The sequence below is a fragment of the Thunnus maccoyii genome, chromosome 17 (genome assembly GCF_910596095.1).
Source record: "Thunnus maccoyii chromosome 17, fThuMac1.1, whole genome shotgun sequence".
NCBI classification, from domain to species: Eukaryota; Metazoa; Chordata; class Actinopteri; order Scombriformes; family Scombridae; genus Thunnus; species Thunnus maccoyii.
Genome location: NC_056549.1, coordinates 11,354,313 through 11,371,805, shown reverse-complemented (window position 1 = coordinate 11,371,805; position 17,493 = coordinate 11,354,313). Strand labels below are relative to the sequence as shown.

The 17,493-nt window shown below is 40.8% G+C and overlaps 1 protein-coding gene across 3 annotated transcripts in view; it reads right to left on the bottom strand.

Annotated features, from left to right (window-relative positions):
• The window catches only part of LOC121882298 (1-phosphatidylinositol 4,5-bisphosphate phosphodiesterase beta-1), a 111,909-nt gene that overhangs the window by 38,560 nt on the left and 55,856 nt on the right, over nt 1-17,493 (bottom strand). For 2 of the 3 annotated variants that reach the window (XM_042390444.1, XM_042390443.1), the window contains exons 4-9: nt 10,805-10,945; nt 9,980-10,059; nt 7,260-7,313; nt 5,571-5,646; nt 3,386-3,486; nt 2,398-2,564 (exon numbers count right to left, since the gene is read on the bottom strand). In XM_042390444.1, the coding sequence (XP_042246378.1) occupies nt 2,398-2,564; nt 3,386-3,486; nt 5,571-5,646; nt 7,260-7,313; nt 9,980-10,059; nt 10,805-10,945 (619 nt within the window). Of the gene's footprint in view, nt 1-2,397; nt 2,565-2,923; nt 3,014-3,385; nt 3,487-5,570; nt 5,647-7,259; nt 7,314-9,979; nt 10,060-10,804; nt 10,946-17,493 lie in introns of those variants that run through there. The other variant, XM_042390445.1, reaches the window with a different exon arrangement.

Genomic DNA, 17,493 nt, shown 5'->3' with positions numbered 1-17,493 from the left:
AGCATTATCTTTATTAATATTTTCAAATTGCTTCCAACAACAAAGAAACAAAGCATTTTTTAATTTTAAAACAGAAACTCTATTTAATAAGAGCCTCCAGACAACGTTGTTTGTTCTCCAAATATTTTAAAATATATTCAGCCATGTACTAAACTTCAGATCTGCATCACAGTGACAAAAGTTTTGGATGAACAGTAGGTAGATAATCAACAGGTCTATTGTACTATTAAGGTTGAGCCGCATCCACTGCTCCTGCATGGGAAACATAAACATTTTACTCATCCTGTGGCATAAAGTGATATTGTTCAGCTCAGATGTAGTTGTATGAATCTAACAATTCTTCAATGTAACAATAAATCCCATTCATTCAAATTCAAATGTTTGTGCACACAGATCTGACATTAAACTCTATTTGAAAAAGACAGTGCTTGTGGTCCTGGCTCTTTAGTTTGGTTTTTGGTGATTTCTAGGCCATGAAATACAAAATACACTAACACTGGATAAGATATATATATATATATTTATACGAATAAGCATAAATAATTCAAATAGAGGTGGAATTCTCAACATATTTTTGTGTTTTCAGATGGGAAAAAACAACCCAGTTATGTGCTAGATAATAAAGTGAACATGGTATAAAATAAGTCACCATTTTTGGCACACTTGTACAACACACTTTCTAGCACAGTTAAAATGTGAATTGGCACATACCCAACCTTAATGCATGATATCTGGAGTGGGATGTTCTCCAGTTTTGGCAGCTCGCTGTCCACTGACACTTCAGACAACATGAAAGTGCAACGTGTCCAGGCGTTTTAGATTCACTGTGCTCATCCATGTCGGTTGTTCATGAATTATTTGGTGCCACTTTTGATGTTCCAATTTTAAACTTAAGACTGCTTCTTTATGTGCTTTCAAATGTGCAGTTTTGTGTTGATGATGATTATTCATCTGGTTTGATTGTGTGTTTAGTTTCAGCGGGTAGACGGTTTTGCATGGGCGCTGCTACCTATATGTTCACCACTTTTAAAGAGACATACATTGCCAATTTGATAACATGTATGTTGCATGAAAGTGATGAAAATTCATTCATAAATCAGCCATTCAGAGCAAGACTGAGCTTTGCTATATCGCAAATTTTCCACATTGATGAAGATGCCTGAGTGCACTATTTGCAGAAGTCCACCACTCATTAACAGCGTTGGAGAACGAGCAAACAGTGTTTATTTTAGTTTCAAAATTCAGATTGCATTATTATGATATAACTGGAGATTGTAGATAGATACCTTTTACTATTAGGGTGTTTTTCAGTCCTCATTTTTCATTTTTCTTTTCTTTTTTTTATTTGCAGTGTGATTTTGTATGCTATACATTTCATGTCTAATTTTCTTGTGTTTTACTTTTTTGCAGTGTTATTATTATTATTTTTTTTTCTAAATGTGTTTACTGCCCTCTCTGGTTGAAATTTATACGTGTGCTACACCTCTGGTCACACCCACCCTCACTGAAGGGGGTGTTTGGGTGTAGTCTGCTCTGTTGCACATGTAATCACGACCTACAGTGATGTCACAACGTACTGACACACCCCGCAGTCCGCTTGTACATCGCCACAGCAAGGTGAGAAGTTGTTGCTCTTTCAGTTCAAGTGCGTTGAGCTCTCTCTGTCACTGTAGATATCTTTATACAGGGTTATTTGTGATTTAAACCAAGACAATCATCTTTTCCACATATTATGGATCATATATGATATTTAGTTTTTTCTGTCAATCCATCATTTTTAGAAAGAATGAGAGAAAAAAGGAGATTTCTGAATTACATTAACTACAGAGATAAAACACAGTAAAGCACTGTTATAATGAAAGTTAACAGAAAGATGACTATCACTCCCGAACAGTGTTTGTGTGTGCACATAAGTATATTTGAATGTGCATTTGTATACTACAGTGCCACGACTTATCTGCTGCAATCCACTTGCCACTTGTTCAAACTATCTTTCAGCACAAACACACACACACACAAACACACACTCCCTCTTTCTCACACTCTCTCTTTACTCAAGGATCCTATTCTTGTAATCCTACCCTTGTAAATAACATTTATTTTCTTAAACTTCTAACATCCCAATTCCTTGGCATCCCACTATGTTCCCTCACTTTCTGAGCTTTTGGACACCAGCAGGGCTGTCACTATGGCAACAACCCTACCAAATTTATCGGTGGTGGGAGCTGGAGTGGAGCGTTGGAAGAGGTTGGTGTTTGCCTGTGCTTTCCAAATATTTTTCTTACTTCAAAACACAATGGCAAACTTTCCTGACTCTTGTGTTTACGTGTGTTTAGGCGTACACATAAGCATGTTAGTATGCCTGCATTTGTTTTTACAGACATTTGAGTCACTGACCTTTCTGTGCCAGCGAGGTATTGGGTTCATATTTGTCCACCAGCAGCTGGACCTGCTCTGGTTTGAGAGGAGGGTAGAGAATCTCATTCAGACGAGGGTCTCGCTGTTTATTGTTGATGAATTCTGTCATCTGCTCCACAGTGAGGTATGGACGACTCTTAGCCCCGCTGTGGAGAGGAGAGGAGAGGAGAGGAGAGGAGAGGAGAGGAGAGGAGAGGAGAGGGGGAATACAAATAGGCAAGCGTGGAGAAAACATGGGAATAATTACTAAGCGACGTGTTGAACAAGAACAGAATTCAAAAATTGAAATATAAGAAAATAAAATGAGAAATGATGGCTGGAGGAGCGGTAATTAAAGCGACTAAGAGATGTGGAGAGGGAGAGCAACAGATGCACAAAGGAGCTGAGGATTAAATGTTGTGTTGAGTAAATCATGAGATTTGATTAAAACGTCTTTCATATCTAAGCCTGTTCCACTAAATTATAATCTCCATATCCTCCTGGCTCTCATGCCATCTCACTTAACTGTGATTAAAATCTAGATTTATGACTTGGAGTGGCCTCGGTCGTGCTGGCATGCTGCCTCGGCTGATGGTCTGAGTCCCTCTGGGCCAAGGGGCAGATCTGCTTCTGCAGCACAAGGAGCCACATGTCCAGGCTTGAGGAGTCACAACCAGGGCCATTACAACACATTTTCATATACTAATTAACTGCTTATGATAACTCTAATGGGCAAAAGCAGGTGTCTTAAACCTGAAAAGCCATATTGCCCTGGAAACCATTATCTTGCTGGCAGTCTGAAAAGAGCCACAGATGGCTGTAAAAAAAAACTAATATCAAATTAATCACTCTCACATTGTTTCAACTTTTTCAAACAACCTTTCTTCCCAACTGGAAATGTCTGTATTCTTTGGTGATTGCCAAGATGATTTCTTCCCGGACAGACCTTTAAAAAAGCAGACACAACTGAGAAAAACATGGTTCTTACACTTCGGAGAAGATGTGGTCCAGCTCAGACCGGGGACAAATGTTGTTCAGGAACATATTATAGACCTCTGGAGTGAAGTCTTCCTGGGGGATGGAGTCGTTCTGCAGCAGACAACAACAGCAACATGATCAGATACATGATGGTACATGCATACATTCACAAATTATGGGGCAGCATGCGGCCAAGAACTACAAATCTATGGTATCTGTAAGTTCATTTGTGTCCCAAATACTTAAAACAAACAAACAAACAAAAAAATACTGTTTTATGATGAGATGTTTGAAAAAGACATATCCAGTGGTCCTCTAGTACTGCTAAATATTATCACTTCTTTTTGGTATTGTTTGTGTGCTTTCTTGCTTCTTCTGTGGAATTTTTCAGTTTGCACACGATGGACTTCATGCAAGAACATTTTCATATTCTGATCCCAACCCTCTCTTTCTTTAAGACGTGCTTGTACAAAGTTTTCCGAATAGAATTCAGCAAATTCTCATAAAAATAAAAATACTAAAAGCTAATAAAACATTTAAAAAAAAAAAAAAAAAAAAGCAGACCTCTGTAAAACTTGACAGTAAATTGGCAGCCATGATGCACATCACATTGTTGCAGTGAACAAAAAATCTATTTGGTTACATATTCAAATCCAAATCCACAGCCGTTATGATTCTCAAAGTCAAACAAGTGTTTTCACCTGTGGAGAACGGCAGACTCTTTGTACATGACTCACATAACAGGCCTGGACCACTCATGAATTTGTTTTTATGTAAGAGAAAACTGTTGAATGCCATGTTTTCTATAGTTACTTGTACTTGCCACTTAAGCAGAAATCATTTTTTTTAACCCATTCTTGCATGAATTGTACAGAAAATGTTATTCTGGGTTGAGGAGCCCTTCTTCAGCATGATTTGTCTGACTTACACAGTCTGTGCACATTAAATAATATTTTCTGTAAAAATCATACCGTGCACTGTTGCTGACTGTTTAACTGAAAGACATCTATCAACCCTCCTGATGTGTCCATAAGTAAGACACATATTTTATGCAATGGTATGCTCTTTAGCTGACTCCGACCTCTGGGCTCCACCCTGGAAGCGATTACCCACAAATACTTATTTCAAATGCAAACAACTAACAAATAATGACTGCATGGAATTTGCACCTTGACTTAAACAAAAAGCCACGGCCACAATGGCTCCTTATAGAGCTATCCGAGCCAAAACGGGCCTGATGAAAACACAGCGTGCTCCGCAGTGAGTGGTAGCATCGTGCCAGCAAGAAACAGAGCAGAACCAAACACTCTTAGAGAGGAGCGAGAGAAAAGAAGATGAGGAAGGATGCACAGAGGGAGGGGGATGCAGGTCAAGCCCCGCCGATACTCAATGAGTCATTCTAAAGACCTTGGTGTGAGCTGTGTTGTGCATGCGCTTTTGCCTGTTAGTGTGTGTGTCTGAGGGATTAACAGCACTACCGTTTAGTTGTAATTACTTGCGCATTGGAACAACAGCAAATCCCACCAGACCTTCATACGGCAACACGTTTTTACCTCCTGCTCTCTCCTTGTGCTAATTATGTATAGCTTGTTTCGTGTGTACGTGTGTGTGTATGCCTGTCTTTTCGTCTTCAGAAACCTTTACAACTACAATGTGTCTGCCCCACTGTACATGCATATGTTTTAGCAGCGTTCGGTTCCGCTAAACTGCTTTTTCCCACTTCCAAATATGCAAATTGCTTGCTACTGCTGGAATACAGAGATTGTTTGCTGTGTTGGGGGACTGTTTACACCTCTTTGCATGAGGGGGCACCTTCTCCCTAGAGATATCTCAGAGAAGTAAAGATAAAACAGCTTTTGTCATCTCTATTGCTCCCACTGGGTCTATTTGTTTTATTATAAACAAGGCTAAATCAGTTCTGAGTGGGAAGTCATGCAGACATCCAGAAAATAAGACAACAAACAAATGAACAAAGCAGCAATCAGCTGCTGTTTCAGGAGGATAGAGAGTGAGCTGAATGGCGAGAAGGCAGACTGATGGATAGATGGAGAAGATGAAAGAGCTCGGAGACTAAGATAAGAGACACAGGCTAAGACAGAGGAGGGACACAAACAGGCGCAGGTTCAGAGATGGAGGAAATATGAGAAAACAGTAACACTGAAAAAAGAGGGGAATTCAGTATTTTGGTGTCTCACTCTGCCAGAAGGGAGGTTACAGTTTTCCAGGGCTGTCTCCACGCGCTTCCTGTCTGCTGAGAACATCCTGAAGATACTGCAGGGACACAAAAACACACCCTTCTGAGTAATCACAGAAAATACCACACAGATAGAGGGGTTTTCACTAAGATACTTTGTGTCAAACTGATGAAATTATCATAGCTTTTTACTGATACTTATCGAGGATATCCTGTGAGAAAATGATGTTGAAGCAGCAGGAAACAGTAATAGAATTGAAGTGGAAAAAAACTGAAACTAAAAACAATGCAAAATATGGTCGTTAGGAAAGTATGCAACCAAAAATTCCAGGAAAAAAAACACAGTTTGAGAGTTCAAAATGAGAAAAAAAAAATGCCTAGATGAAAAATTATAACTGACTATTTGCAGAACAAAAAAACCAAAGCTGTTTCTGATAGTTTGTCTTCCCTCATTGATATATAATCAATGGGTTTGACTGATTTAAGTGAGTGTAGACGTGCAAAGGTGATACATGTGTACACTGAATACTGCTGTTCACCTAAACTCCAGATAGCAACACCATATGCATGTAAAATGTTTGTGTGCAATTCTCTAAAAAGAATATAAAAAAAGAAAAATATTATGAATGACGAGCACATAAAGTTGCATCCACAACTTTCTTCATATCATTATGATCATTATCATATCACAGTTTCTAAGAAAGTCCTTATGCCATTCTAACCTTTTCTCTTGTTTAAATAAACAAAAGACATGAAGAGAAAATATTCCCATCTTCACTACACATGTACCCAAATAACTCAAAATGAAACTATCATATGCTGTTCTGCTTCATAAATCCTTCTGAGTGCAGGGAAAGGCATTGCTTTATCTGTGCGGTGGGCCTACTGTGCTGTTTTATTCTACAATGAACAATAAATCTGATTTACTGCAATGAACTCTGGTATCATTACAGCTACCTCTGGCTGTTTGATCTGTTTCCATTGGCCATAGCCTGTTTTAATTACATGCAGAGGTATGCCAGTGCAGATCCATGAACACATACTGTATGCTCAGTGGGGGAACGGAGTCAAGCTGACATTAGTCGAGCTGACATGTCCTCCCAGCTAGGAGGTTAATTCCCTAAACGGCAAGGAGTGTCTCTCTGCCTCTCTGTGTTGACACCCACTGTTTTCCTCTGCGGCTCTGAGGGAGGTTATCGCAGAAGTTCACTGTTGCCTGCCTGAAAGCTCGACTTGACTAATGGAGATGGAGAGAGTTGGATTTTCAATGAGCTGATGACAAACTTGCAGATAAAAACACTGAAATGCACAAAAGTTACACGAAAAAGGAAATTCTCACAGACATCACATACTGGCACATTTTCAGCTGTAGTTAGTGACGGATATAAACAGAGCTTGTCCAGGGCATGCTACCACACAGACACACACACACACACACACACATGCACAAACATGCACAGAACCAATAAGGGTCAGCTCTTGAGAGACAGAGGACAGGGGTAGAAATAATGGAGCAAATTTCACTGCAAGGATGGTATAACATATTCTAAAAAATGCACACATATACAAAATGTGTGTAAACTGAAGCATACGCAGACAGATAATAATGAGAGAAGGCGGTGGAAAACATTAATTGATCAAAACAGCGGAGAGGTGGCAGGGGAGAGAAGGATGAGTCACAGAGACTTACTTCTTGACGGGGATTCGCCCCTCAGGGTTGAGCTGCAGTTTCAGTCGAGTGTATCTGCAGTGGACAGAGCACACACCTTACACAACATGTAAACAGCCGTTTGTCTTTGTGAGTAATGTACTGGCCTAAATTGATTTATTTGTTTTGCCTAAGTTTACATGTGTGACTGATGTAAACATCCAGAACCATTTGCCATGTCTGTCTGCGAGCAAGTATGCAGATTCATATCACGGAGCGTGCATCACCGTGGTGTGACTATAAAATACACAGCGTTCGACTGCACAGGCAAGAGTATTTCGGCTGTGTTTACATGACAGGTTAGTATTTTGGCTAATCCCTGGAAGTCTTCAGTTGGCAGCACAGAGCCATGCAGCAGCAGCAGCAGCAACACAGGCAGCGCAGCCTGGGCTATAAATAGCTTAGCTGCAACAGGAGCCATCATTACAGGCTGGGCTTTAAGTGGCTGCTGGCTAATAATTAATATCCATTACAGTGTCCACTTTATAGGGCAGGCCGGTTGCCACAGGAAAAGTCACTGGCAACTGTAATGGTTAACAGGGCCAGACTAGGTTTTGTCTGAGGTGCTTTTCCTCCGAAAAGGGGAAATGTGAAGTGAACAACAGGAGTGAGTGTTGGCCAAGAAATAGCTGACGTCACTAAAGTAGATTGGTTTTTAAAAAAAGGAAATGACCCTAGAGGCAAGATAAGAGAGAAAGCAATGGGAGCAAAGAAACAAGGAAGGAACAGTTAGGTGTTTCTTGATGCCGTCCTCTGCTTCTCAAGTGCTTGTATTATTCATTAAGGCGAGTGGGGGAAAACACATTACTTGCATCTGTATCCTTTTCTTTATTCACTGCTTTCTCTTTCGATAGCCCTCTGTCCCTGTTTCTCTTCCTGCCTGCCCTGTCTTCTCTCTTCCTCTAGTTAATACCAAACCAGCAAGGTTTGGTATGAAAATCAAAACAAATATTTATTTCTCAGCATCCACTTTTTTGTCTCAAGAAGAAATATAAAACTACTGGTAACTGCCCTCTTTGCTAGCACAGTCATAGGTCATCCCGTTGTAAAACATGCAATTTTAAACCTAATAGCTGATGCACAGGGCCACATTATTCAAGGAGCAGCCTACGTCCTATTGTACTTATGTCAAAAGAAAATCTTGTAGCAAGCAGCTATTTGAAGACGTGCTGGCTCCCATTTTGTTTCCTGTTGCTGGGAACATTTCCCATCTATGCTGCCCCCCCCCCTCAGTATGTATCGCAGCCTCACGAGCAAGCGACGAGAATTAACCACACGCAGAGGAACATCAACATCACTTCAGGAATAAAACCTCCTCATGTTGTAGCGGTGGTATGACAAAGGATCGCCTTATTTGTAAGCAAGCGGTGCACAACAACTGCTGCTGTGAACAACCAGCATGACTGCGAAACCTGCTCTGTTCAATTCTGTTCAACTCTCTGTTCTATGTGGTCGATGGCCACTTTTATTGTCTCATAAGTCAATTAGCCTCCTCAGGGGTGCGAGTTAATGGCTTCTGTTCACTGATAAACATCAGACAGCTGGGAGTTGTCACCCAGCAGAGCCTGTCATATTCTCTCAATACAATACGGCAGATTCATATTTAAGTTCACTCTGCATGAGCTTCACTCAGTCACTGACTGCACAGATGAATCAGCTGTGAACCATAGATCGGTGTGTGTGTGTGTGTGTGTGTGTGTGTGTGTGTGTGTGTGCTCCAATCAGATCAATATGAATGTGGTCATGTAAGCCGTTAGACACAGTTATTACACAGGATCAGAGGTGGTGTGAGGGTGATTGATGATAAAAACTGTTCTATCGGACAAAAAGTCACTGATGAGGGCTAGCGGGTTGATTTATGTAATAGACTGGACCCAATGATTTGGTGGCTCCCTTTTTATCGTTAGGCACCAGCAGTGTGGCTGCAAGCAACAATTTGACCTGTTTACAGATCTATTGTACTGTCACTGGTCTGTCATTATGTCATTAAAGCAACAAAAATAAAAGCTACAGCACCATATGAACGTGTACTCAGACACACTGGCACATATACACACTTTTCGCTGGTTTAGACGCAGATAAGCCAACTGAGATACACAGAGTCGGGTTCATGAACTAATACATATTTTCAGCTGTTTTATTCACAGCCATTCTTCCTTCCTGTCTGTTTTTTCTCTCCTTACTCTCTCCATCAGTGTGAGGCGGAGTGACCTTTATAAACTTAAACCCTCAGGCTGCCTTGCGGAGCTGTAAAAAGCAGCCTCTTACCTCCTGTTTGTGTGTGTGTACAGTACATGTCCATATATACTTGTGCTGTATATGTGTAAAGTTGTCTTTGTGTGCTGGTTAATGATGTTTTATTGCATACTTTGTGCACTGACTGCATATGCATGTTACAAATATGTTTTTGCACGCATTTGTAAGTAAGCACTCATTGTGTATTCAGACTGTTGTAGTGGGAGAGCTCATCTGGCATTAGAGTCAGTCATGTGTCTCATTTACTTTTTCCTGCTGTTTGTATTCATGTAAAATGCAGTATAGCTGATAAGACGCTTGTGGTGACTGACATTTTTTTGTTTGTTTCTATCAGATCTTATTATCATATTTATCTCAAAGATTGTGTACTAACATTTTTCGTGTGACTGCTTGCGTGTGCATGCGTGTTTGTATGCATAGAGAGCATGTGTGTGCGGTTGACATACGCCTTCTCAAGGCAGGCCTCTCTGGACATGTTCTGTACCAAAAGGTTGGACGCCAGGCTGAACAGCTCTTCTGCCCATTCCTGCAGTAAATAAAACATATGAACACACAAACATACAGATACACACACACACCCACACACACACACACAGAAACGTGCAGAGGACTTAAATGAGGTGGTCTCTTACTTCAGTTATGTATTAGGAATAAATGAAGACATTAGTTCACACATGTGGGTTAGCTGATGATTTCCATTTGACATCAGAAAAACACACTAATATAAGTTTATTTCAACATTAGGTTTCAAGCGTCACCCATAAGACAAATGGTGCCTTTATCCAAAGCCTAAAATGCCTCCTAACTGAACAGAGAATAAATGGGAATTTGCTTTAATCCCACCCTTTCAACTATTCATCACCACCTATCAAATGAGGAATTGAGATACTAATCACATTATTGTTACACAGCTTTTTCATAATTTCAATTAACCTTTGTGTCAATTGAACCATCTGCTATTTCAAAGTTTCAATTCTGGAATATTAACAAAGGCATTTTTAAATGTTTTTCCTCAGTGTGTTATCTGTATTACAATGTCCCTGCATGCCTAGAATATCACTTTATTCAGTTGAAAACATTTCAACAGTCAAGTCACACAGATGTGAATTTAAGACCTCAATTAAAACACTGAAATTATTAAAGCTGAGGGAACAAGGTTTTCACCCAATAGTAATACACACTGCATTTAACAGCTGCTTTCAGTTGTATCTTTAACAAGGTAGTTATCACTATCATCGTTCTCATCAGTTTTTCTAGTGCAAAATATTTACCTTAGCCGTCTCCTCCTGGAAGGCCATGAAGTTCAAGTAGGTGATGTTGACCATGTCAGGGCCGCTCACCACCGTCAGCATCCTGTTCTCCATCTTCCCCGCAAGGGTGCTGACATCCAGAAGCTCACGCAGCTTAGCTTCCTTAACAGCGAAACACAAACACAGACAAAAACGTGTGATCACCAAGATCAAACTGAGCCAATGAAAGTCATTGAGTGAAGGTGTAAGGTGCATTTTCATATCAATCACATCAGTCCCCGTGATGTCATATGAGCTTTTTATCCCAGCTGCATCTACACTGTAGAGGAACAGATCAGCCAGACCTGCATCCAAACACCACCCCCAACAAACTTCCATTAGTGGAAAGGAAAATGACATAAAACAGGCCATGGAAAAAGACATGTTTTTTTTCTTTGGAGGAAGTAAGAGAGAGTACTGCTCTGTGTCATGGTATTTTGGCTTGATGTTGTTTCACAACAAAAATCGCCCTCTAAATGTGCTGAACTGAAACAAGGCCTGTCAGTATTTTGTAGTTCACACCTTGTCTGACAGCTGATTTTTAATTAATGAGAGGTCAGCTGTCTGAGACAGTGTGAAAAGTGAGGTGGGAGGCTACGGCCTCAATGGATCACAGTGTTCCATACTACAGGCTATAAGAGCAGCAAACATAACAGATTACACAGCACTATGATAGGAGAATTTTCTAGGGTAAACAAATTTACAGAGCTGTAGGAATAGACTGATATTAAATAAATGACAAGGGTGAACTTTCAGGTGGTGGTAACTTTTACTCTCAAAGTACAAAATTACCACAAAACATCTGCAGGGGATTTATGGTGTTATTTGCTATCAGTGACACTGCGATTACTCTTCAAATCCTGAGAGATTACTGGTTTTCAAACCTTGTTTTTAGTTTTGGTAAACAGTCTCTCGTCTCATCATATTTTCAGCTTCACTGTGGAAGATGTTACTGAGAAGAGCAGCCAATGCACAGCAGCACCTTGTGACCAACCGTAACATCACAGGTCAAAATGTTTCATAAAGATTCATCAGTGAATTCACTTAGCTGAGGAAATTCCATGAGGATACCGTTCTTGCTAAGAAAGGTTTTAAATAAATGCTGTAACAGATACTGCAAATTTATGAGAAGTCATTCCCTCCACCCTGAGTAATGCAATCTTCAGATTTAACACAGCCTTAATCCTCTGTAACCTTAATCATCCAAAAAATTCAGCAGGTTAAATGAGTCTGTTGTAAGAAGTCTGTTGTCTGTTGTAACGAGACATTGGATGCTGGCAACAGTCCAGCTCACACAGAGAAAAACTCTGAAGAATGTGTATTCAGCGGAGGTAATTGTCTGAGGAAAACTAAACCAAACTAATTTTAGCAAATATACATTTAAGCAGCTCATCTTTGGTGCAGATCATATAAAAAACAAACCACAATGCCTCCGAGGTGCAAGAGAGGAATAACAATGATCGTTCTCTCTCCTTTGCGGCCCAGTACCCTAGCAGCATACAAAATGGTTGCTCCGGCTTAATTAACACAACAAAAAAAGCACTGTAAAGGATTTTGCCATGAAAGCAAATGAGCTCCCACTAATTTAACCAATCAAACAAAGAGCATTGTGTCCTGTGTCACGCTGATAAATGTCCTCTACACGTCCCTCACGCCCCCCAATCAAATTGCGCGGCTTAGTGACGCCCATTATTATCATGCAACTTTTCTAAAGCGATAATTTGTCCCTATTCAAGAATCTCTCCCTCTCTGACAGCCTGTCTGTCTGTCCTGCCTCTCATACGAGCATTTTTAATGTGGCTGCGTGGAGAGCTACTTTCTCAAAAAAAATATGCCTTCCTATAATTTCCAGAATGGAAGGAGAGACAACTAACTGCATTTTCTGCACATTATAAAAAAATTACAGGTTTTCAGCAGTGTGTGATTTGCAAATATGCGGACAGATTCTTCTCATTTCAAGATGGTTGAGGGTTACATGATCCTGGGTTTGACTACCAATCAATTGCACACAAAATGCTGATTTGAATGAGAATCCATCACTGTCCACTTATGTATTCTGAATGCCACCAACCCCATCAATCAAAGCATAAAAGCCACTTTCAATTTGCTAAAACACACAATGCCAAAGTACCCTTTGAGGGATGCTTTGGCAGACTGCCGAAGATGAAAGGCTTCTGAGAACAGACAAGATGGCAGTAAGATGCATATTTCATTTATTACAGCACTTGAATATCGATGCAATTTGATACTGTTTTGATGCTACTTGTAGCCATTAGCTGAACATACAGCTCATTTCCTCATAAGCAGTCAGCACAGGGTTGATCGCGGAGGGAGCTTCAGGCGCTCACAGCGCATCAACTGGAGATATATCAGCAGTTAAGTCGGAATAGGACTTAGTCGGGGAGAAATGAGCTGATGTCAGGGAGACGGACCCTGCTGGACAAGAGGAGGAGGAGAGGAGAGGAGACGAGAGGAGCGAAAATGAAGAGAGAAAGAAGTAAAGCCATGAAAAGGGAAGCGCAGAAGAGGAGAGGAGGGGGCTCAGCCATGTGAGTAAAATGTAATTTGTGCTGGTGCATTGTGGGAGCCGTTGGAGGCATGCCTGAGGTCCTAGTTACCACAAAGATGGGAGATTTAGAGCCAAACAAGAGAAGGGTGGTGAGGGGGGGTGGTGGTTGGGATGGGATTTGGAATGATAGTGTGGTTGAAGCGAGAAGATGGTTTTGTGTTTCACAACATACTTCACTTCGAGAGCTAAGCCTCTGTATAACACAGTCATGGAGCACTAATGTTAAACGTCTACTATTTCCAGAGCACATGCGTGTGAATGTGTGATGTGTATCCATGCTTGTCAGTATGTGTTTATTCAGGCATTTATGGTACATGTTAGCAGATGCAGTTTGTCAGTGTGGGAACTCTTTTCAGAGACTTAGCATTCAGGTGGAGTTGGAGCCTGAGGAAATACACAAACTTCCTCTTCCTGCCTTAGTTTGTCACAGGGCCCAACCTGTCACCAGCTATGCACTCAAACTGTGTCACACTCTGTTAGGCACAAGGGTAAGGATTCAGATTGGCAAAGGGAAGTCAGCCACACCTCAGGTAATTAAACCTGCAGCATAAGAGGGAGGGAGCCTGCACCTGTCTAAACTCACACACGCCAGCTTGGAAACACACAACCGTGAATGCACACACATACACACACACACACACACACACACACACACACACACACACACACACACACACACACACACACACACATCCACACGAGAGTCTACATGCACAGTGCTGTACTCAAGCAGGCACAAATCAAGATGCACACATCTGACTGCACACACAGTCACATGTATGTGTGGGGACATCAGATCAAAGGAAATGTCAATATGAATGATTGATGATGGCCCAACTACCTACACACATGCGACTCAACACTCGCCTTTAATATATCAAAACACAGAACTGTGATACCGTATATAAACAGCTTAAGATGATGCACATCAAATTATAGGTGCAGTTAATCTATAGGACATTATAAGCCTGCAGCTTATATCTTCCCTTCCCTGACAGAAAAACACTTTAAAATGTGAAAAAAGAACAACACTAGACTTGCAATATGCATTTATATTTGTGTCTGTAATAAGCAGAACAGGTGATACTTCACAAAGGAAGCACAGCAATTCTTATTTTGGAGTAGTTTGAAGTAGTGGCAATATTTCATGTTTCATGAAGTGTTTCCCATAAAAAATATGCAGTGGCAGTTGAAATAATCGATTAGGTGTCAAGGATAGCTGCTTTAATAAGTGAACAGTGCTTCGTTCAAGGAAGGTGCTGCTGGTGTACAAATTGATGTTACAGTTTGTTCAGAAGTCATGTGGAAACTACTTTTCTCTCCATAATGTACCAAACTCTCACAAGACGTTCACAACGTGTGCGTAAAAAAAAAAAAAAAGCCATTTTGGTTGGTATCTTGAGGATGGCTGCACTTTGGTTGACCCTGCCAGGCTGTGCAGCTTGTGGTAGTTCGCATTGCATTTTTAAAGCGTCTGCACTTGTTAAGCAGGAAGATGTTTATAAAGCTCAGAGCTTTAGAAATAATTTTAGGGGCTCAGCATTTTAGTGGATGTTAAGTTTAAACATTTTATTATTTATATAAGCTGTGTTTGGTATTTGGTAGCCATTATCAACTGTATGTCATCCCATATGACCTCACCCCTCTACACCTCCTCATTAATTCCTAATCCCTTCATCTAAAAAAAAACACCCAATTAAGGATCTCTCAACCCGAGAGAACCACAGGTAGAGCCAAACATAACCTCACATGAGCAGGATGGCTTGACAGTTATAAATCCAACTTTAATATCAGGATTCAGACGAGTACAGCTTAACTTATGGAGCTAAGACGCCGTAGAGAAGCAGGACTGCATGCAGGTTACAAGCGGGGCACCAATTCTCCTGCTGCTGGCTAGCCTTGTTAACTAACAGAGCGGCAAGATGCTGCTGGTGGCGCAGCAAAAAGCCTTTGGCATTTGGAGGGAAATTATGGGAAATCAAGCTGGGGGTGATGTGCTCATTCTGCCAACCAAATACTGTGCGCGTGTTTTGTCGTTTATGTGCACCCATGTGTGGGAATAGATGCGTAGCGGTGGCTAAATGATGACCTGCCTTAAGTCAATTACCTTTATGGGGATTTATTGTAGTGTGATGGATTTGTGTAAGTGTGTGTGTGTGCAAGTGTATCTGCTGTTACACGCATTTTCTTGTTTATCTGCCTGTATGAGTCACAGAGTCTGCAGAGCATTTCACCCGCAGCAAAGCTAATCCTAAGACGACTCCCTCTCCTGGCGATGCAGTCATTTATTTAAGAGGGTCATGCTGCATCCGTAGAGCATGTTTTAAACATTAGCCACCTCATAACTTGCATCTATCTATGTAATGTTTTAGTGCTTTCTGTCTATAGACACAACACTGATCCCATTAAAAGAAAGAGCCGTGTTTTTTTCACCAAGCTAAAGCTATTTCCCGCAAATGGCCCTCCTAATTATCTACACACATGCATGCAGAAACACACACAGAGACACACAAGTACAGTCGCAAAAATGTAGATATCACATTCTTCAAGCATCAAGATACCTCAAACTGTAGCCCGGAAGCACATGCAGACAGACACATACACACTGTAGAATAAAGGGTTGTTTTTCCTCTTACACACAACTTTAATGCCCTGTAAATGATTTGGACTTCAACAGCAAAATGTGCGATATAGTTACATCTCAGGAAAGTATTACCATCTACAGAGCATCAGAATGGTAAATAATCAGGTCACAAACATAAAGACACTTAAAAATGTGATCAAAAGTTAAACAGACCTGCAGCTAAACAGATTGTAGAAGCTTCGTGCAAACACACAAACACACAAAGAACAAGACATGCAAAGACACCAACAACTACAATTAAAAAAAAATTAAAAATATTACAGTTCACACCCTCACAGTGGGGAACTACAGTGTGGAGCATTTCTGCTACAGGGGAACACCATGTAGCTCAGCTTTAAAGATTTTCTGCTGATCAAACAGCCTGTTTGATTCAGCCTCAATAGCAGCAGCTTTTCACACGTGGATGGGAGAGCTGCCTGCTCCCTTTACAGCTCTGCAGTGAAACTTCCTCAGCTTGAAAACTGCCTGACTAATTTTTCTAGCTTGCGGTGAAACATAGCTACTATACAGTAAAGACTGGGGATAAGCTACAGATAAACCTCTCGCAAACACCTGCACTGTAAACATGATCAAAGAACGCAAACGAGAACAGAAGAGGATGAGATGGAAGGTATCGGAGAGGGATCAGGAGGCAGTCTCTGATTCTGGGGCATCCATTTCTTTCTCTCCCTCTATCTGCACCCTGCTCTCATCCCCCTCATCCCCTCGTCTGAAAGGCTCACTCACTGTCTTTGTTTCTTTTTATTATTCTCCCACATGGTCATAATTCATTTGAGCACTCAATTGTCAGTGGATGCAAACCACCACAGTTTCATGAGGCAGAGAATTGCCCACAAGGCCAGGAGTAAAAGGTCAGCGCTTCATCAGTCAGCTGTCAGGTGATGCATCACTGACCACAGTATGGCACTAAGTGTGCACACATCTTGCTCTGTGCTTGTGTGCGTGTGCGTGTGTGTGTGTGTGTCCCTGATATCGTAAGCCATAAAAGACCCTCTCAAAAATCTTAGATAAGAGTTTGCTACTGGTTGAGTATGCCTAAATGATGCTAATTTCTTTAAATTATACTTATTTCCCTTTAAGCCATCTGGATCTGTTGCCTGTAATGCAGCTGTATTGGCTACTATCCATCACTGAAGTACCAGTAGTCACAGTTTGTGAGTTCAAGGATGCTGAGTAGCCTATTCAAGGCAGAGTAAAAGAGAAAATCATGATTTAAATTGCAGTATCCTAAGAAGTTAACCCTCTTAAATTAAATATTTTCTCTTTACCCTGTATATGCTTGATTGAGAGGTATAATGGTTAAGAAGGGAATTAAAATAACAAAAATCACATCCTGATTAAAGGGATAATTGCAAAGCTTTAGATCAGCATTAGCTCTCCACTGGAAATACATTCGTCAGTGGTGATACGTCTCTGGTGCTCATGCATAGAGGCACAGGTTGAGAAAATGTGTGGGAG